We start from the raw sequence: 22,395 nt of genomic DNA, 5'->3' as shown, positions 1-22,395 counted from the left end.
ATCAAAACTCTAGTCAATGCCTCATTACTGTTACAACTGTATGCACTCCATGTACCCAATACTTCCCACCTCATACTTTCTACAGACTTTCTCTTGTACAAGGGGTAACTCTTCCTGTGGTGATGTGGTTTGCCACTGGATTCAGTATGACACAAGAGAAAGGAGAACAAACAAATGCTAAAACTCATGCTCATTACAAGGAGGAAAGGACACACAGTGCTAGGCCAGGCCAGCCAGGAACCCTAGGCAACCTTGACAGTCATGGCACTGAATGAGCGAGTGCATGTTAGAATAGGTGTGAGAGCACAGTCCCTCATGGCCAGGAGAAGAGAGAGAGGGGACCAGACAAGGTGTAGGATACAGAGAAGGCACATGCTTGGCACCCCCCAGCTCTGCACCGTAGGCACGTGCCTACTCTGCCCACCCGTAGTTCTGGTCCTGAGGACACACAAATGCCACAGTGTTTAAACAAACAAAGAACCAAATAAATGATGTTACCCTAATTTCCAGTTAGGCTGGATATTACATATGAATAAAGCACTTATGAACACTCATTGACTGACCAATGATTAAATACTTTGGGAAAAAGATGAAGAATTTGTAGAAAAATAAATCTGAATTATTCATTCTGGGTCAGCAGTCTGTAAAAAAAATGACTGGAAATGATTTTGTTGTATTTATCTTGGAATAGCAGTAATATGCTTCATATAGTGTTAATATAAATAAATTAGTTGAGTAAAAGAAGAATGGAAATGATCATAGCTTTTTGCTGTAATGCGTACAGAATATTTTACCTTGAATATATTACCTTGAATATTTTCAAGGTACTCACCATTCTATTATGTAGAAGAATTGAGATAATTACCATCAACATTGTTACTTTTTTGATGCAAAATTATAATTGCCTTTTTTTTCCCAAATAAAAAAAATAAATGTGTGTGTCTAAAAAAAAGTACAAAAACCCCCCACAAATCTCACCCTCCTCCTCATCATCGTCTTTATTTTATGCAATGCTTAATGGTTCAAAAGAAACATTTTTTTAAATAAAAACAAAAAGAATGTGTTGTTTAAAAATATAGGTAAGAAAAAATGTATTCCCATTTAGAAATGATAAATCTTTAAATACAATAGCACTATGGCATTCTATGCATGTGTTAGATGCACTGCATTGCTTAGCTTTACTACAACAGGGTTTGGTTGGAAGCCAAGGCATGGAGTTTTAAAAGAGCACTAAATCTGTGCTTGTGGTTTTTGGAAGACGTAAAATATACTTTATATTTAATGGATCTGGGGAGATGAGTTCCCATTAAACAATTTGGAAGTTGCTTAAAGGGAAACCATCATTACATTTTTATAATCCTGTTTCCTTTTAACTGCTGTGGGTCACAATGTGGAATAAGTAATATATTTGTTTTAGTCCTTTTGCCAAAGATGATCACCTTTATTATGCACTGCCATTGGCAAAGAGCAATGAAGGTTACAGGGGAGATAGCCTGTCAAAATGAGTCGTGTGCAAACAGTTTTTTTTAATAAAATCAACAACAGGTTATAGAGGCTTCTACAAGAGCTTTGGGGTATAATAAATCCACATACAGCACTAGACATGTTCTTCTCTTCCCACAGTGATGTCTAGTTTTAGTAGTTCATCTTCAATATTTTTTTATAATTCAGGTTGAACAAACTGGTTACAATAAGTTCTGGTTATTCTACAAACACAGTACACTATTTGGACTGCACTGAAGTTTGACTCCTAACTAATCCAAACTAATCCTCTGGAACTTTGGGTCAATAGACAAGTTTCCAGAAGTTTTATCTGACATAATATCTGGCAGTATACATACTGATTAGTGATCTGCAAATCTCTCCCATTTTGCTTCGCTGAAAAATTTGCAAATTTCCTGCAAAACGGTGAAAAATTCACTGAAGGTTCATGAAAAAATTGTGAAATTCTACAGTTTTCACCAAAAAATCAGGAAATTCGAACATTTTCACAAAAAAATAGAGCAATTCCAAAGTTTTCACAAAAAAATCGAGCACTTTGAACGTTTTAATGAAAAAATCGAGCAATTCAAACCTTTTCACAAAAAAATCGAGAAATTCGAACCTTTTCACAAAAAAATCGTGAAAATCGGAAATTAACATTTTAGAGAAAAAATATGATTCTTGAATTTTTTTTAAAATATAAATTTCAGTAAAACAGCCCCTTTAAAAGTTCAATATTTCAGAGTTCATTGCTCATAAATTTTTGGTTCTGAGGTCTTTACAAAACCTGAGTCCCTGAAAACTGTTCAGTTGAATTTTTCAGGTGACTTTTCAAAGTTTAATTGCACAGCCTTCTTGCTCAGACTTTTTAAAACTTATTTTAGTTTTTTTTTAACATCATTGCATTGCAGTTTTATGACAAGAAGACTCCTTTCTTGATTGGAGTGTCACTACAAGTTCCTTGTTCTTCAAATGGAAATGGGCACTATAAATAACCAATAATGTACAGATGATTCTTGCCATTATGCAGAACTGATTTTATGTATTGTAAGTTTTAGAGAATCTAACAGTGATTTCTGATTGCATGACTGAATTAACCTACATTGTATATGTTGAATAGGACCAAACAAGGAGCATTGTCTGATTTCCTCTGATATAAGGGTTATAGTAAGGCTCATTTTTGAATACAAGAGCTCAAAGTTCTAAAATGTATGCTAAAATCTTCAAATGCTGTTCACAAAGGTATTGGTACTAGTGCATGTTCCTTGACATCATGAGGTCATACAGTATGCCAATACAAATGATCTGGTGTTATCATATGTTTAAGTAAGGAAGTTTAGATGGGCTTTTCCTATCGTTTTCAATTGCAATTGATTGTTCATGAAACAGACAAGCCACAAAATTAAGATCTTTGATGTTCTGCACTATAAAACTGCCCATATCATTTCACAATTATGGGATTTAGTCTGGTTTGAGCAGATGAATACAATAATAAAATGTTGAAATGTAGCAACAATCTACACTTTACACTTTATCAGACAATAAAAGATTAGCAAAAAAAAAAAATCAGTGGGGAAACATTATTGCTTCAGTACTTGTATTGTTACATTTTAGCATGAGCAGCTGGTTCGATTAATTAATAGCTTGTTGAATATATGGAATATGATAATGCAGTTTATATCACTAATGCTTTAATAAAATGGGGCCTCAAAAAGTCAGTGAAAACTGGGACTAGCTGGGCTCTCCTGCCTTACTGAAGAGTTAGAGTCTCCTGGTTCCTGCTTAACTAGCAACCAAATTAATTAATTCATTCATTCATTCATTCATTCATTCATTAATAGCATCTGGTCAAAAAGTGGCAAAACAGGAAAAAAATGTTTATTATTTTCAGTAGTAATTTAAACTAACACCTAGGGGCAAATTTACTTATGGTTGAATATAATTAACCCTCGATATTCGACTGTCGAAGTTAAATCCTTCGACTTCGAATATCGAAGTCGAAGGATTCATCACAATTCGTTCGATCGAAGGATCGAAAGAAAAATTGTTCGATCGAACGATCGAAGGAAAAATTGTTCGATTTTAATCCATTGATCGACCCAAAAAAGATTACTTCCCCATAGGATAACATTTATTTCGGTAGGTTTTAGGTGGCGAACTAGGGGGTCGAAGTTTTTTTTAAAGAGACAGTACATCAACTATCGAATGGTCGAATAATGGAACGATTTTTAGTTCGAATCGTTCGGTTCGAAGTCGAAGTCGTAGTCGAAGGTCGAAGTAACCAATTCGATGGTCGAAGTAGCCAAAAAAAACATTCGAAATTCTAAGTTTTTTTTCTTCTATTCCTTCACTCGAACTAAGTAAATGGGCCCCCTACTGTATATCTGGAAAACCCCAGGTTCCAAGCTTTACGCAAGAGAGGTCGCATACCTGTATTAAATGGTGTTTTACCTTAGTAATAATGTATATGAAAACGGATCACCTGAAAGGTGACACTAAGCTAACGTTAACAGGCAGACAGTTGCATTGTCTTTCAACAGGTCAGTTACAATAAAAGCAAGAAACAAACTCTGTTAAAAGATACTGATGGTGGGAAACATATATTTAATGAACTGAAAACTGCAAAGGCACTTACATAATGACACTAGTGCCCAGTAAACCATGTAAATAATGTATTTTCTGACAGCCACAAAACATAGAAGCAGTAACTCAATATGATGTTTGCTATAAATTATAAATATTTGACTTAATTGTTTAAAAAAATAATCATATGGTATTAGATACGTTGCTGCTAGTAGTCTTTTTATATCATTATGAATAGCAATCTTCTTGCTGTTTGCAAATGAACCAAGAGTAAAAGTCTTCACATTCAATGAATGGGTTATTCTTTATGTTGTACATGGAAACTACATTTTTACCATAAACAAGCTTACTGTATTAATTTAAAGGGGTTTCAGGTTAATTGGTATGTTACAAGTCTGGGAAAAAGGCAAATTCTATTAATGTTTGACAAAGAAACACAAACGAGTAAAACACCGACAATGAAGATGAAAAGAGACCGCTCAAGCCTATAAGGGAATATCACAGCTGGTTGGGTTTTAATAATATGGTAGACATTCTACACTTTTGTGCTTCTTGATGGAAACATTAGCAGCGAGAACCCAGGAATACATTGAATGTCTCACTGACATTTCTCCTTCCACAATGTTCTTGTACAAATCCACTTGTGTACCTGTTCTGATGGGATTTCATGTACTGCCATTTGTAATCCATTAACCTTAACTGAATATCATGAAGCAGCTGTGCTGGAACTTTAGAGATATAGTACACTAAGGGGCTGATTTATCAAAGGTCGAGGTGTATTTTTTAATTTAAAAAATTCCAATTTGAGTTATTTTTGTGTACTTCGACTAGGGAATAGTCCAAATTCGAATTTTGAAATTTATCATGTACTGTCCCTTTAAGAATTCAAATTCGACTATTCACCATCTAAAACATGCCAAATTGGTGTTTTAGCCTATGGGGGACCTCCAACAATCAAAAAAAATTTGGGGGTGAAAAGCCTCAAATCGAATTCAATCGAATTCGATTCTAATTTGATTCGAATTAGAAGCTCGATCCTATTCACCCATTTTTAAAAAATTCTATTTTTTTAATAAATTTTGATTGTTTGTTTTTTTTTGAATATCGAGTTTATGGGAGTTGATAGGAGTTTTTAGAAACTCCCATAAACTCGAAATTCAACCCTTGATAAATCTGCCCCCAAGCAGCACTATGTACTGTATCCTGGTGCCAATAGAACAGTAACTCCAAGGGGGTTATTTATCAAAATCTGAAAAGTTCTCACTATTTTCTGCAAACTGCGACCAAATCCGCACTGACCTTTTCCCTTTATTTACTAATACATTTTCCTGAAAATTTCTTGTGTGGGAAAAACTTGAAAAAAATTGAATCCTTTGGATTTGATGCCAAAAAATTCAACTTTTGCGGATTTAAAGCCTGAAAACTCCAACCTTTTATGCTTCCGATTTAATGCCCGAAACCACAAAATCTTCGGATTATTGAACGAAACCCAGCATAGATCAGGATATCAACAGGACATATGCAATTGACTTCTACATTAACTTGGCAGGCCTGAGTTGGAGTACTTTTTTATTCTGACTTTTAACTTTGGAGTTTAATAAATCTCAAAAAATTATTTTTTCTATGAAAAAATTGTGTTTTTCCCCTTTAACAGTCTGACCAGAAAAAAATGGACTTTAAGAAATAACAGAATGTACAGAATGGTAACATAATTTAGAAACTCACAGAGCTTCTGCAAACAGTATGGTACTTGTGATACTGCCCCCAAGAGCCCATGAAAGCGTCTAGAATCTACAAGAATAAACACACATTTTCAAATTGGCCAATATTGTAATATTCTATTGCACTAGCTTTACTAGTACAGGTATGGGATCCGTTATCCGGAAACCCGTTATCCAGAAAACTCCGAATTATGAAATGCCCGTCTCCCATAGACTCCATTATAATCAAATAATTAATTTTTTTTTAAAATAATTTAATTTTTCGCTGTAATAATAAAACAGTAGCTTGTATTTGATCCCAACTAAGATATAATTAATCCTTGTTGGAAAAAAACAGCCTATTGGGTTTATTTAATGTTTACATGATTTTCTAGTAGACTTAAGGTATGAAGATCGAAATTATGTAAAGATCCCTTATCCGGAAAACCCCAGGTCCCGAGCATTCTGGATAACAGGTCCCATACCTGTATTACATATATATCAAAACACCATTCTCTTAGGATACATTTTTATCTGTGACATTTATTCATATGTGCTGGGTGGATGGTGCCTAGATTTGTTATCAACAATGCCCTGCTCTTCTAACAGTTTTCCAAAAACCAACCCCTTTGATTGGTTTAATTGTGGTCCTTGATGTAAAACATGGCTCAACACACAAGTATCCTAATAGAAAATTCTGTTCCTTAATCATTTTTTTAATTAGACAAATGGTTCGTATTTTATTGATCCTTGTTGTCCTGCAAAAGTTTAGTTCCTCATAGTTGCATATTTTTTTTACAAACCTCTGTGTCAGGGACTCTATGGTCTTCTTGTATTTCCTATTATTAAAGGAGATAGTTTGCATCTGTGTGTTTTAATAATATGGGGTTTTGTGTTTCTGTTTTTTCTCCTGGACTAGCATGCCATTATACAAGACATTGCCTATGCATTATTCATGCATTTCTTGCTGTTTTACATAAGTAAGGTTATTTTTGACTATGTTAGGAATTTGTTCTCACCTCAAGTTTGCTTAAAGATATGTGTAATAAAATGTGACATCTTTATTGTCTAGTCTGAAGGATTTGCTGAAAACCATGACAGATTTGAATGTTTTAGGAACTGCAAACATTTATTGCATTTTTTTTCACAGTTTCGCAAATTTTTAAGCAGTTTTGTGAATTTCGGGATAAATTTGCTCATCACTATTCACTACTAATGGTCATACAGTATAATCAATATTTTATCAATAAATATCATAGCTTTTATAACTAATGGTCACAATGATAACAATAATACAATATCTGCTGGAAGTTTTGTGAAGGCTGCATCAGTGTCAGTTGTCCTATTCATCCACATGTAGTTCTTTTCCTTTCTTTATAACTATTCAAAAAAATGTAAGTGTACAACCTGCATTAGAAGATATTTCTAAATAACAATGTCCTTGTGAAATAGATGCCTATCACCTTTTCTGCAGCCTTGATCATGTAACAGTAAAACATTGATAATATTTAGATGAATTACTGGAGAAATAAGTAAATAAATCTTTTTAGAGATGGGATCTCACTGCCTTCTTTTGTGTTAGTTTCTTAATGAATAGATAAACTACTCTGCAGTAGTGAGTCACTTTAAAAGGAAAGCTTTCTTTCTTCCCAAAGTTACAGCTACTTTTTCTGAAAGCTTTTAGGTTAAAAAGTTCAGAATCACCTATATTATTGGCAAAGTCCATTTTTGTAAGTAATTTTAAGTATTTATTTTTTAGTGAGTAAAGAGATAATATTATGTCTTCCTCTTATGGAGTTTTAGGGAATGTTGCTCACACTGGAAAGTGCGAAAAACTCGTTCTGTTTATTTATTAAAAAATCTGAATATAAAAAAAGAATGATTGCTACCATAAAAAAACTCGAATAATTCTAATTTGTGGGTTTTCAAACTCAAAAAAAATTAAAAAATTGCTTGAAGTTTTACATTTGTGTTTTTAGAGTTATTAACAAAAAACATTTGTGTTTTTAAAATATAATTTACATTTGTTAGTTTTTGTTAAAAAAAAACCCTGTAATTCGAACCTTGACAAATCACCCCCAAAGAGTCCAATTTATTCAAATTCGAATACTTTCTTTTGTAAATTTGTATTGTACTATAGCTTGAATTTTAAAAATACATCTTTCATTGACGTCTACAGAAGCTTATCAGCTTTTAACTGTTGGATAATGAAGAGAGAAGTGGCCTGTTTAGTTGAAAAATATTGTGGAAACATTTGCGAAATGGCAAAATATTGCCAAATGCTCTGGTGTCTGTTGATGTTTTTTTACTGCATTTTTTTTGTTGGAGTCACTTGAGGTTTTTACTTATTCAGATTACTCAGTTAAGTTTTTTCCAGATTGCATCCAGACTGGAATAAAAAAAAATCAAGCAGTGGTAAAAAAAATGCATTAATTTTACAAAATTTAGGCTCAAAAATATAATAGCTTGAGTGTTGAAATACACCTCTCACTGTCTTCTCTTTTACCAGGGTTTAGTCACTGATTTTTTTTAAATTTAAATGTAATTTGTTTTTTAAAATTGAGTTTTTTCCACAATACTCTTGATTGGTGGAAAACTCTTACATTTTATTAACTTTGCCCCTCATGTTATGTGCATACGGACACATGATTTATAACCTATGTGGACCTATGTGGAACTACCCGCCTCTCAGTTTTTAAAAGAGTACATAAAAGATCATTTTTTTTGCACACAGGTCCAAGAAGAAATGTAATATAAACTGATTGCTTCAAATTAAATTACAATGCAAAGCTGAAAATGATTATATTGCATGAGTAGGCAATACAATTGTCTGAGATTATATTACTACTTCTGAAAGCTGAGAAGCTGGGTAGTGTTATTTCTGAGATGCATGTTGAGGGCTGTTATATCTGACTGGATGCCCCCCCCCCAAAAATTCTAAATGGAGGGGAGGACTATGCATTAAAAGTGAAATCTCATAAATGCCCCAAAGAAACTTATAGTATGCAACAATTGAAAAGGACACAAGGCCTTTTATAAAATAAATATAAACTATTTAAAAGATTAAATAGAAGAAATGTGGGATTGGGTTTCCTGTCAGTTGAATAAAATGTTTTAGGAAAAGACAACAGGTCCTGCACAGGTCAGAGCTCTTTTCAATCTGGTAAAAAGTGCACTTATGTTTCATAAGATCATGATTACTGGAGAATCAATATTTAACAACTTTGTTACGGGAAGAGTCTTGCATGGCCAACGAGAACCACCAAGCAAACAAAATGTGGGTCATGAATCAGATACTGGAACAATGTATTTAATTCTGTTCCAGGTAAACATTTGTGTTGCTATACATCACATAAATCATGGTTTGTGGAAATAAACATTTTTAAATTTTTACGCTTAGGAAACTCTATTATTTAATGCAAAATAGATATGTTATGGTTGAAGTAGATAAATCATGACCAGAACCAAAAGTCACATGGTACATTAGCACAATGCCTATACCCATAACAAAATCCACGATTACCATTCTTACAATGAAATTTATAAAACTTACCATGGTAACATCTTAAATATACTGCAAGTTGGGGGCACCTGGCACAGATATATATATATATAAAAAAAGCTAGACAAGAAGAGAGTTACCTGTGTTTAGTGTTGGAAAGTTCGGAAAGTAATGTGCCATCTTTCTTCATTCCAATTTCTGTACTTTTATGGAAAAGTATATTTCAGATTTGCTGAAATAAGTCAAAGCTACTACAGAATAATGTATCCAGCTACATATTCTTATTTTTTATGCACAATTGATGGCTTAGAGTTAATCTAGAGCTTTACTGATTGATAAGTGAGCCCCTGTGAAAATAAATAACACACACAAGAATCAAAGTTACAGCAAGGAAACAAAAGTGAAGGTGAATTTATAATGGTTTATTTCTACAGGGCCAACAGTTTTATGCAGTACTTTGCAGAGATTTTTCATCCTTCACATGAGTCCCTGGCCCCTACAATGTAAGGTCCTGATCATATTAATCAAGAGCCAATTAATCTGCCTGTATATTTAAGGAATGTTTCAGGAAACCAAGGTACCTTGAACAAATTCACACAGACACAGGGGTAAGATACACATTTCTATTGTCAAATAGTTAACTTAAAGTTAAACTACCCCTTTAATATTATAATTACATAATTATGATTAGTGATGAGTAGTGATGAACAAATCTGTCTGGCAAAAAATTTGCAAAACACATCGAAGTCAATAGGCGTTACATTTTATTTTTTACTCATAGCAATTTTTTCTCACTTCAAATGCATTAAAGTCAATGGGCGTTTTTCTTGTGGTGACTTATCGTCTCTGTGATTTTTTTGTGCTTGACGAATTTTTTGTCAGAGCAACTTTTTTATACAAATGCTTTAAAGTCACTGGCCGTTTTTTTTTTAATGGCTACTTTTTTGTCTCTGCAACAATTTTGTCCTGACGACTTTTTTTTTGCAGTGAAATTGATGAATGAATTGTTTTGGCAGCCATGGATTTGCATCACAAAAAAAGCACTCTTTAATGTCATTGGGGCAGATTTACTAAAGGGCAAAGTGGCCGTCACTAGAAAAATTCGCCTGAAATCCCATCAGCAGACACATTGCCTATTTACTAACAGGCACACGCAATTCGCTAGCAAAAGAGACCATTGCTAGCACAGTTCTGTGCCCTGTCGCCTGGCAAATTTTCGCTCAGGCAAACGATCGTTACTCTGCAAGTTCACTGAAGTGCAAATTTTACAGAACGCCTTTGAACTGTCGAACTGATAAGATGAAGTTGCCTCCTCCTCAATCTTGTCATATCCTGTATGCCCAAAAGTCATAAAAGTTCTAAAAAAAAAAACCCTAGCATTTTTTCATAATTTAAAGTGGACCTGTCACCCAGACACAAAAATCTGTATAATAAAATTCATTTTCAAATTAAACATGAAATCGAATTTCTATTTTTTATTAAAGCATTCATAGCTGCTGTAAGCTCATTTAAAAATCTCAGATATCAATCAAATATTGTCTGCCCCTCCTCTAAGCCAATGGCATAGAGGCGGGGCAGACAATTACTTTCACTTTCCATTCAGCACTTCCTACATGTCACTGCTCTCCCCACATTCCCCAGTTCTCTTTACCATTTAATTGTGTAGCCAGGACATGGGGATGGACATCGGGTCCCCCATTCTGGTGCACAAACAAGATTCTGAGATGATGAAAGTCTTTCCTTAAAAACAGTGTCCACAAAATGGCTGCTGCCTGCTTGCTATAATTATGAATTCCCAGACTGAAGGAAACAAGATTCAAATCATTTAAACAGTGTAATTAAAGTTCATTTTGCTTGACTAATGTGATAAAATAGGATTTTGTATAATTTTTTTTTGTGACGGGTCCCCTTTAAAGTAGGATTGCCTTCTAAAGTTCTAACTATTAAAAATGTTTGTATTAACAATATTTTTTTACTAATTTGAGGGGCATGTCACATTTGTTTTAGGGTGGGCTCATGTCTAGGACATTAGAGGATCTCGTTTATCTTTATTTTGCTTCCTTGTTCATGTGTAATAATAAGTGGCCACGTCAATCATTTGCACCAACATCTCTAATAAAGACATATATGTGACCTTTATGTAGCCGCCCTATTAAAATTGACCTTCGGCAGCTGAGACGCAACTTCGCATTTTAGTGAATTCGAGTAGTGGTAGCGAATTTGCGCCTGGTGAAGTGGCGGAGAGTGTGGAGAAGCCTTCGCAGGCAAAAATAAAAAATTTGTGAATTTGCCCCTACAGTATGTATAAATGAATGAATAAAAGCCAAATTTTTCACCAATTCGTGAATTTTTCCACAATTTTGCAAATTTTATGGCAAAGCGAAACTAGACAGCAGCACTCATCTCTAATTATATATGATATGATAATATAAATATAAGAACTAAAACATATTGTTTCTGACCACTAATAATATTGGGAATTATGAATAATCGTCAAATTACCAGCATGTTAATGTCTAAACAAACTTGCCAAAAGCTATTTACTACAATTACATTTCAATATAGAATCTGCTTTAAATGAAAAAAAAAATTATAATATGAATTATATTGACAATTTCATCACCATGTCCATTTCAAACCTAAATTCTGTTTTTACCCAATTTTAAAGAAAAGTTTCTTTGTTCTATGTACAATTTGCATTACGTTATAGTAGATTTGCTAGTAAAGAATTCTAAATAACATTACCTGGGATGGAAGAGCCACTGCTGATAAACTAAGAATGAAAGAGTGAAAAAATGTACAAGCATTTATGTCCTTAGGGACATCAGATAAAATGAAGCCATGAAAGGAAATCTAAACCAGTCAAAAGTCTAATTTTTTAAAAGATGTACATATGTCACACTTGGCAAAAAGTGCATCAATCAAGCCAACTCCTCAACTTGCCTCTTGCGTTGACTCTTAAGAAAAATTATCTATTGATACTTTTTAGAGACTTGTTAATGTGTGACAATGTCTTTTTATCTCTGCTGTCTTTTTCCTGTCTGCTTAAGAGAGGTCTTTATCAGAATGATGCCGACACCAATGTGATGTTCTTGAATTCTAAGATTTATACTCAAGGAAAAGTTGGTTTATTTTATTTTGAATTTAGAAATCAATTTTTGAACTGGTGCAAGATATAAGGTACTAACATTATATAAGATACTAATACACTGGATTTATGTTTAATTTCGATTCTGTTCAATAGAGTTAATTTGAGGCATCGTGTATATAATCTATATAACATTTCTACCCTTCTTGTTTATACTTACAGTATATTCCCCTTAGGCACCAATAGAATGGCACAGTCTATTTTAAGCATGTTTTACTGTGTTTGTGCAATCATTTTTATGGCTTCACTTATCAACTTGGAAGTAGATGGGCAAAAAAAAAAAACGACTTAATTAAATGTTTTTATGAAATTTTAATTAAATTCTTCATTCTATGAGGAAACCACAAGGGTGTACAAACTTTCTGGCAGGAAATTATGATCAATTTGTTTGTATCTCTTTGATATATTATCCCTCCTACTGTCTTCATATATATTTTATATAGAAATGGGGAAATGTGGGAAAAAGTTAAAAATGAAAGTTGATCTCTTTGAAAGGTGCAAAAGTTATTGGTAGGCCTTGCACACTCAGGCATAATAAGGGTTACACTTATACTCTGTCTGCCCAAGAATGAAAATGAAAACTTACTTATAAAGCCCAGAACTTCAGCATAGTATCAGGTGTCATAACTATGGATTTAGTGATGCAGGCAAAAGCTAGCACACAAGCAAGGAACTAGTAGTGGGCAGAAGAGGCACCTACCTATGGCGTAATGATAGGTGGGAGTGCTGGGCAGTTACTGTACCTGTTAAGGGTCTTATGTCTACTCCTAGTGGTGGCTGGACAGGTTGCCAAGGGCTCCCTAGGGCAAGTTCACTGCATACAGGTGCTAATTCAATCAGGTTTAATTTCACCAGTACAGTTGCGATTAACAACCAACCAGCAGCTAGTTTTGATCAGTCTACTAGAAAATAAAGGTAAAGATCTGACTAGTGCAATTTAGCACCTAATGGATTGTAAAGCAAAAGTTTTTCTCCCATTTAATTTACCTGATATGTATGTTATGATTTAATGGATGAATAAAGGTGATTGTCCCATTATCAGTGCTCTCACTATAATGATAATACATTTAGAGGATAATAAATGATACATTAGCTGACTCCTCTCTAGATTAGAAGGTGATGAGGCCAAAGACAAGTGGAAAGGGCTGGATGCTGATTTACAAATGATACAGAACCATCAGAACTAGAGTTCTGAATATTGTTTCACCTTAATGTCCTTATCTTTAAGGATAAGTAAAGACCCAGATTGTCGTTCTCTTGATTTAGCAGCTGCACTTCCCAGGTGCAAAAGTCCTTTGCAAAGACATGTATCCATTCCCCTTGAGATGCACACTTTACAGTTACCATATACACTCGAGTATAAGCCGAGTTTTTCAGCATCCAAAATGTGCTGAAAAAGTCTACCTCGGCTTATACTCGGGTCAGCGGGCAGCAGCTGAGATTGCAGTCACTTTTAATCATTCCTATACCAACAGTTCACTTGGGGAGAGACTGCAATATCGCACAGCGCCCTCTGTTGGTTATATGAAAGAATAACAGTGCGCCCTCTGTTGGTAATATGAAAGAATAACAGTGATTGCAATATCACACAGCGCCCTCTATTGGTTTTATGAAGGATTAACAGTGATGGCAATATCACACAGCACCCTCTGTTGGTTATACGAAAGATTAACAGTGATGGCAATATCACACAGCACCCTCTGCACATGGTAGTGGGACAGTGGGACAATGCACACAGTAATCTGTTTGGCAATTCTCTGTCACCATCAACTTTGCAAAGAAGTCCGATTGATCACTGGGGGGGTCGCTTTGGCGGAATGTGTGCTGCTGGGAGACAGGGCTGTAGTTGTGTCTAGGCTTATACTAGAGTCAATAAGTTTTGCCAGTTTTCGTAGTTAAAATTAGGTACCTCGGCTTATACTCGGGTTGGCTTATACTCGAGTATATACGGTAGCTGTCTATCCCCATTCCTGGTCAACTACATATTATATCATCTTTCTTGTACAATCTGTATCTTATCCCTAACGCAAAGCCCTCTAAAGGGCAATATTTAGCCTATGCCTGTTTATACTATGGTAGAGCCAACATATGTCATCTAAGGCCCTATTAGTAGGCAAGATGATCTTGGGCTTTACCTGCAAAACTTGGTACTTACTTACTTACAATGCTTTTTCAGTTAAAGAAACACCATATTTTGAATCATGAAACTGAATAGGATTGAAGTTATGTAACATCTTTACTCTTCTTTGTAACAGAGATGTGTGACCTGTAGCCCTCAAGATTGTGTTGAACTACAACTGTTAAATGTAGATCAATGAGAGCTAGTGAGCCCACAGGTTGGACATTCCCTTTCTTAATCTAATTTCCATTAACCCCTTGGGCACATAAAAGCTTTCTGTGCATCAGTAGCAACCACTTCAACTGCCCAAAGGGTTAACTCTTTTTCTGCTGTTCTTGCATGTGACGTCTATCTTAAGAATTCTTCTTCTTTATTTCTTTTCTTCCATAATTCTTCTCTGCTTCCATTGATGACTATACTTCAGACTGGCAATATGAGGGTAAGATCCAACAGTTAAAATCCTGACCATTGCTTGTCTGGTATTCATGTGTCATTCTCTTTATAGCATTATTCAGATTCAGCTCACTCACATCAATTAGATCCTTTTGATCTCAATTAAATTCCAATTATGTGTGTTTTTGTTGTGAAGCTTTAATTACAGGTTTTGCCTTTTAATCATCGCTTAATGTTTTTTTTTTTTTCTTTTTCTTTTAATAAAATTACCATAAAATTCCCTGGTCCTGAAGGACTTCAGCTTCACAGCTATGCCTTTCTTAGACTTCAGAGAGGCTTAAAATGTTTTCTTTTCAAAAGCTTAATTTGCATAGAAAGGGAATTCACTTTTGAATATGGAGCAAGGAGTAACATTGTTGTGAGTACATCAGTAGCATTTGTTGTTAAGTGTGACCTGCTTGCTGTTGTGATGTGGCAGAAGCTTGATGTTTGCTTTTAGGGGTGCAGAGGCTCTTAGGAATTACGGTCTCTGTTCAGTGCTGCATTAGGACATTATAGATTATGGGAAAACATTCTGTGCTGCCATTTAATTACATTGCTTTTGGCAGTAAGCCTGTGATTCCAAAAGTATCATCTATTTTATAATAACAATACCAGAAACGTTGTTCGTCTAGTTAAGATTTTGAGACATCCATTTAGTTAATTAATTCCACCTATATTTTCCTTATAGATTGTAAACTGGCCAGAGGCGGCATACCTGCGACTATAGTTGCCATTGACGAAGAAAGCAGAAATGGTAAGGAAATGTATTCTTCTGCTAATTATTAATTCATTTATAGGAATGTCAAATAAAAAGAACTTTGGTACAATAAGGGTCAGTTACAAATGCAAGTACCATGAGAAAAGCAAACTTTAGGAAGCAAATCAGCATGTTCTACCTATAATGCAGCGTTACAATAATTCCACTGAAATTGTGTCCATGCACCAGACTGCATCTTATGTAACTGTCAACTGCCTGGATTAAAACAGTCACAAGTTGCATCTATAAGGCTTGTAAACATAAACCAAAAAAAATTATCACAAATTCACCACATCACACCAAGGAACTCATGCCCCAAACCTTGAGGAGAAACACCAAACAATTCTTGCAAAAATGATCTCAATGAATAAGTCCCCCATGTAGGCATGGAACACATCACGCGTTACCTACACAATGTAAAAGGGTACTAGAAACTTTTAATAAAGGTCCAGTTTGTAGATACACTGATCATCAAAAGAGACAGTGGTAGAAGCATATTTGTGCAGATGTACCTTAATTAATTGCACCAATATGCACTCCTATTGTGTCTGTTTTAAAGCACCTGCCCTTACAAGTGCATTCCTTTTTGGTCCTTCATAAATGAACCATTGAGTTATAAGTTGTTGAAGAAGAAAGGAAGGTATGCAGCTATCCAAAGAGGACTGTGATAGATAAGATATGGGGAAACTGATACAATAAGATCTAAAAGGGTTGCTATTATCCCATAGTATCACTTTTGTGATTAACTTGGTTAGTTTGACCTACAGTATTGTGTAGCAATCAGGTAGAATTGCTTTATAGCACATCTATGTAAATGTATTATATTTCAGATACAAATTGATTTCACTCGAGACATTTAGGATGAGGTTTAGGGGGCACAACCATTGGATTTCTAAGCCTAAAGATGTCCTTGGTTCTATGGTGCCCTATGCCAATCCCAACTTGTGTGGTGCTTTCTACACTTGTATATTAGTATATACCTTGAGCTACAATGATCTATGAAGCATTATCAATCAGAAGCCAGAGTGAAGCCAAGCTACAGTATATGTATTTTTCAACCAAACCAAGAAGCATCGAATTATATCTAGTATAGAAATTTTGCTACACCATACAGTATGTGACTGAGAATGGGAACAAGATCCTGCCTCTACAACCCACTCCACTGGGTCCATGGACCATTCAGTTAAACCATTTCAACCTGCCTCTCCTTGTGCAGGGCCTAATTTTACCATCCTACTGGTTCTTCATGAGCAATGCAGAGCAATGGTCCTGGGGTCTGAATGAGAATGTTCAATTACTTTGTACAGTAAGTTTTAAACAATTGTAGTTAGGCCTTGTTGTGATATTGTCAGGCCTAGTAACATGCTTACCAAACTAACTGCAGTGCTATGAACCGTGAGTATAATTCCTAACTTCTTTCACTCGGACAAATTTTTTAAAAGCTTCTGTGTAACTAAAAAAGGTTCGTCTGATACTGGGCTGTTCCATTTAAGTTTGTTTTCTACCACGTTAGATATGATTTTCATTTCACTGATTGATTTAAAATGCTCCATTAATGCTGGTTATGCTAACATTGTGTGTTTTGTTTATTACTATTAGTATAATTTTTGTGCTTGTCTCTATATATTTATGCGGTTGCATTTCTCGTTAGTCTGTTCATTGTATTTTCATTGTCACTATCATTTTTATGATACACTGTCATTGTTTATTCAATTGATATTTCCCCTCCCTCTGTTAGAGCTGTGGATTAAAGTGACGGCACTTGTTACTTATTTCTGTATCTTTATACTAATGCACAGAGCTCTGTAGTAGTACCAAAAACTATAATATATATACTATAATAATATAAGGATCTTAAAGGCGTACTGTTATGGGAAAATGCATCAGTAAATACTGGTACTCTAGCAGAATTCATGGAAATCCATTTTTCAAAATAGCAAAAGATTTTTTTTATATTTAATTTTGAAATCTGACATGGGGCTAGAAGTAATGTCAGTTTCCCAGGGGCCCTCAGTCATATGACTTGTGCTCTGATAAACTTCAGTCACTCTACTGCTGCACTGCAAGTTGGAGCGATATCATCCCCTACCTTAACCCCCCCAGCAGCCTAGCCCTATAACAATGGCAAGGTAACCCAATAACAGCTCCCTGACACAAGATAACAGCACCCTGGTACATATGAGACTAAAAATCCAAGTCCCACTGCAACTCATCCAATTCCATTGAGTAGGAATAGCCTGTCTGAAAGTAGTTCCAAAGTGCAGCACTGGCTCTTTATTAAAGCACAAGATCAGGTAAAATGACTTGAGATGGCTGCCTACACACCAATTTTACAAGTAAAAAAAAGATATACTCAGGAATAACACTTTATATGGTAGCGTGAATTATTTTCAATAGTCAGCTCTAATTGGTTGCTATCTGTTACTAAACCCTGTGCAACATTTGCGACTGCTGGGATATTTTAGTATTTAGCCAGTCCAATATTTGATAATATATTCAAATAGAGGTATGTAGCAATGCGTAGCAACGTACATGTGTGATTATTATGTTCCTAGCATATATATCCACTATGCACCTGATGGTAAATTGATCTGGACGCTACTTGCTAGCCATTAAATGGATACTGTCATGGAAATTTTTTTTTTCAAAATGCATCAGTTACTAGTGCTGCTCCAGAAGAATTCTGCACTGAAATCCATTTTAAAAGAGCAAACAGATTTTTTACATTTATTTTTTAAATTGTTTCTCAGGTGCCCCCAGTCATGTGACTTGTGCTCAGTCACTCTTTACTGCTGCACTGCAAGTTGGAGTGAGATCACCCCCTCCCTTTTCCCTCCAGCAGCCTAACAACAGAACAATGGGAAGGTAACCAGATAGCAGCTCCCTAACACAAGATAACAGCTGCCTGTTAGATCTAAAAACAGCACTCAATAGTAAAATCCAGGTTCCACTGAGACACATTCAGTTACAGTGAGTAGGAGAAACAACAGCCTGCCAGAAAGCAGTTCCATCCTAAAGTGCTGGCTCTTTCTGAAAGCACATGACCAGCCAAATTGACCTGAGATCGTGCCTATATACTAATATTACAAATAAAAAAAATACACTTGTTGGGTTAGGAATGATATTTTACATAGTAGAGTGAATTATATGCAGTGTAAACAGTGTAATTTAGAAATAAAGACTACACCATAAACATCATGACAGAATGCCTTTCATGATATACAAATATAATAAGGTTATTAAAAACCATCAGGTCACTCCTAATACATGCAAGATGTTGCACTGCGCTGATTGCATACACCTACAGTAAGTTAATTCACAGTGTATCCATTCCAGTTACAATTTATGAAAGTGTCCCCTGCTATTTACATGGATTGGTAATCTTAAATTAGGAGTAACTTCAGGCACCAGATATATTTCAAGCATGTTCTTAATTTCTGCTCAAGGTGATCATGTACTGCAGCCTCACTTTACACCCGTGACTGCTGCATTATTCCTCTTGCACTGAATATTCAATTAAAGGCACAATCAAAATGGTAGAGCAGATTTTAGCTGCCCAGCACCTCATACAAACATTATTTGCATTGCTCTTGTGTTCACATTCAGAAATCAGCCATATTGTGTTTATTATTTTATTTCAATGTATCTGTGTGTGATAAAAAAGATATATAATAAAACACTGCTTTGATCAAGTATTAATCGCTGAATTAAGCCTCCTATTTCATGTGATCTGATGAAATAAAGCCACAAAACGTTTTCTTCTTGAGCGCGAGGAACTTGAGTACTTAAATTGTCTTCTGTTAAAGCAGCTTAGCTCTTTTAAGATCTTAAGTCACATCTAAAGTTATCTGTGTAATAAAGATAATACTCAGGGCAGTTCATAATCAGGCGAATCGTGTAGCAGGCACATTAAGAACGAACATTTTTATCATGATAAATTGCTTAGCAAAATTTCAACAATACTAATGGAGCTACTGCTGTAAGGTCAGGCAATTTATTTTGTAACAGAACCTAAAACAAAATAGAGACATATCTATAAAATGTGATTTTCTTATATGCAGCCTGAAACCACAGTGATTCTGCTTGAACTCTAAGCAGATCTAGTTCTTGCAGACTATAACTTTCACCAGCTCCAGCATGTTCACTTTGACAATGTCATTGATAAAACATTTGAGAATTAATTGCATATTTCACTTTGAAAACGGGAATGGAATAAAGCTTCTTTATTCATTTTCACAATCTAAAGGAGGTTATTTCAGTTTATAATTGTATCATCTTCACATGTGTGTCCATAAATGATCGTAAACATTTCTCCAATTACCCAAAGCCCCATCCATTTGATACTCATATCATATGGAAATCAAAGGTAGGCATCCAACGCCCTTTGATAGGCAACAATGAAATCTACTATAATAACATCACCAATCAGATAATTGTGTCACCTTACTCTTTAAGACTAATTTATATCTGTGAAATGCTTTTTTGTTCATTTTAAATTAGGACCCATGTGTGGGGCTTGGAGAAGTGGCAAGAGCGACTTAGCATGAAAGCTAGTTGGGGTAAGAGAGAATGGTTATTTTCGGACTTAGATGCTTCTAAATTACCAGCTTGAAAGTCATTTAGGTTGAGATTTAGGGTGAATATATATTTGCTGTTAAAGGCATTCTTCAAAACATGACAGAATTACTAATGCACTTACAGTTTCCTATTCCTTCTAAGGGTTGCCCAGACAAAAACGTTAATAAACCTTCAATGAGGAGGCATTGTCCAAACCGAAAATGCTGACAGCCACAGCTCTAATGCATTGCTTACCATGTCACATTGCAAGTAACTCTTCTCAAGAGGAAGCCCAAGTTTTTGATCTTCTCATCTTATAATTTTATGCACCATTTCATCTTTATTTTACATAGTAACATAGTAACATAGTAAGTAAGGTTGAAAAAAGACACATGTCCATCAAGTTCAACCTTTTTTTTTTATCTGCCTAACTGCCAGTTGATCCAGAGGAAGTCAAAAAAAACCCATCTGAAGCCTCTCCAATTTGCCTCAGAGGGGGAAAAAATTCCTTCCTGACTCCAAAATGGCAATGGGACCAGTCCCTGGATCAACTTGTACTATGAGCTATCTCCCATATCCCTGTATTCCCTCACTTGCTAAACACCATCCAACCCCTTCTTATACCTATCTAATGTATCAGCCTGTACCACTGATTCAGGGAGAGAATTCCACATCTTCACAGCTCTCACTGTATTTTGTTGCATTTTTTTATACATGTTTGTGTTCTCTTAGTATCACCCCATCAATGACCTGAAATTGTACAGAGGTAAGGCAACTAGGAACATAGGCAATAAACCTTTGTGCCCTGTGGTTATGTGTGGGCTCGGCCCAAATCCATGGGACCCACTGCTTAAACGGGTTTGGCCTGAATGCTGCAATATAAAATAAAGTTCTGTCTTGCATAAAAAAGGGCATTAACTCAAGGGATGAAAACATAATTTATCCTCTTTGGTAAGGTCTCACCCGTAGTATGCAGTGTAGTTTTGGGCTGGAAAGAGTGCAGTGCAACTAAACTGGTTAGAGGGGTTGAAGACAGATAGCAGCAGACCTTTTTACCCATAAAGAGTAGTGATGAACGAATCTGTCCTGTTTCACTTCGCCAAAAAAAACTCTCCAAAAATTTCTGCTATATGGGTGTCAAAGTTTTTTTTACGGGTGACTATTTTTTTACGCGCGTGACAATTTTTTACAATTTCTTTTCATGCCTGGCAAATACATTTGGTCATTGCTAATACAGAGGATCACTGCACTAGAGGTCACCCCTTCAGACTAGAGGAAAAAATGTAATTTGAAGGAGCACAGGTGGTTGTTAACAGTGAGGGCAGTGAAGTTGTGGAATGACCTGCTGGATGATGTTGTAATGGCCGATTCTGTTAATGCTTTTAAGAGTGGCTTGGAAAAATTTCTTGGATGAGCATAATATCCAAGGCTTTTGTTATTCTAAAATCTACAATTAATATAGTTATTGGTATTTATAGTTTATGCGAGTGTATGGAGGGGTCAGTGTGTGTGTATGTATGGATTTAACTACTTAACTATATAATTGCCCGCACCAAGAACCAAGGAGCTTATTATACCCCTCCTGCTCCACCCTGTCCCTTTCCATGATATGAAAAATGGGTGAGTTAGTGCGGGTCCAATGGTGGATGGGTTGGAGTTGGTACAGTTCAGGAACAGGCAGATTAGGGTCAGTTCTGTCAGATTTCTTAGACTTTATCTACCCCTCCCCCCATAGAGACTATATAAAATGACAGCACTTGATTCCTCATGTTTAGTAGAATAAATCCTTCTCTTGAAAAGTGTCTATTTGCCAACCGTGCAAGGAAGCATCCATTAGGAACTCTAAAGGAACTAAAATCTAGACATTGCTACTAAAGATAACTACAGCTTGTCTATGTGAAATCCACCATTGTGTCACTTATCACAATGAGTGAAAATAACTTTGACATGTCAACTGGAGCAATAAAAATTCAATGAGCTTATCATGTGTGTTGTCTGCTTCAAGCCATCTTCTCAAAGGCATACGTATCTCAGACTACATGAACTACATGAACCTAAGTTGTACTTACCATTTTACATGAGAAAATGTGTAAATATGCTGTCATGCAAAGC

General features: G+C 35.3%; 1 protein-coding gene across 4 annotated transcripts in view; it reads left to right on the top strand.

Annotated features, from left to right (window-relative positions):
- LOC108697174 (protocadherin-15) overlaps window positions 1–22,395 on the top strand; it is a 404,849-nt gene that overhangs the window by 41,533 nt on the left and 340,921 nt on the right. For 3 of the 4 annotated variants that reach the window (XM_041570856.1, XM_041570857.1, XM_041570854.1), the window contains exons 2-3: window positions 14,959–14,973; window positions 15,658–15,723. In XM_041570856.1, coding sequence (XP_041426790.1) covers window positions 14,959–14,973; window positions 15,658–15,723 — 81 coding nt within the window. The remainder of the gene's footprint in view (window positions 1–14,958; window positions 14,974–15,657; window positions 15,724–22,395) is intronic. The other variant, XM_041570855.1, reaches the window with a different exon arrangement.

The sequence above is a fragment of the Xenopus laevis genome, chromosome 7S, assembly GCF_017654675.1.
Source record: "Xenopus laevis strain J_2021 chromosome 7S, Xenopus_laevis_v10.1, whole genome shotgun sequence".
Taxonomy (NCBI): Eukaryota; Metazoa; Chordata; class Amphibia; order Anura; family Pipidae; genus Xenopus; species Xenopus laevis.
The sequence above is the reverse complement of the archived record's forward strand: the minus strand, read 5'-3'. Positions and strand labels throughout refer to the sequence as shown.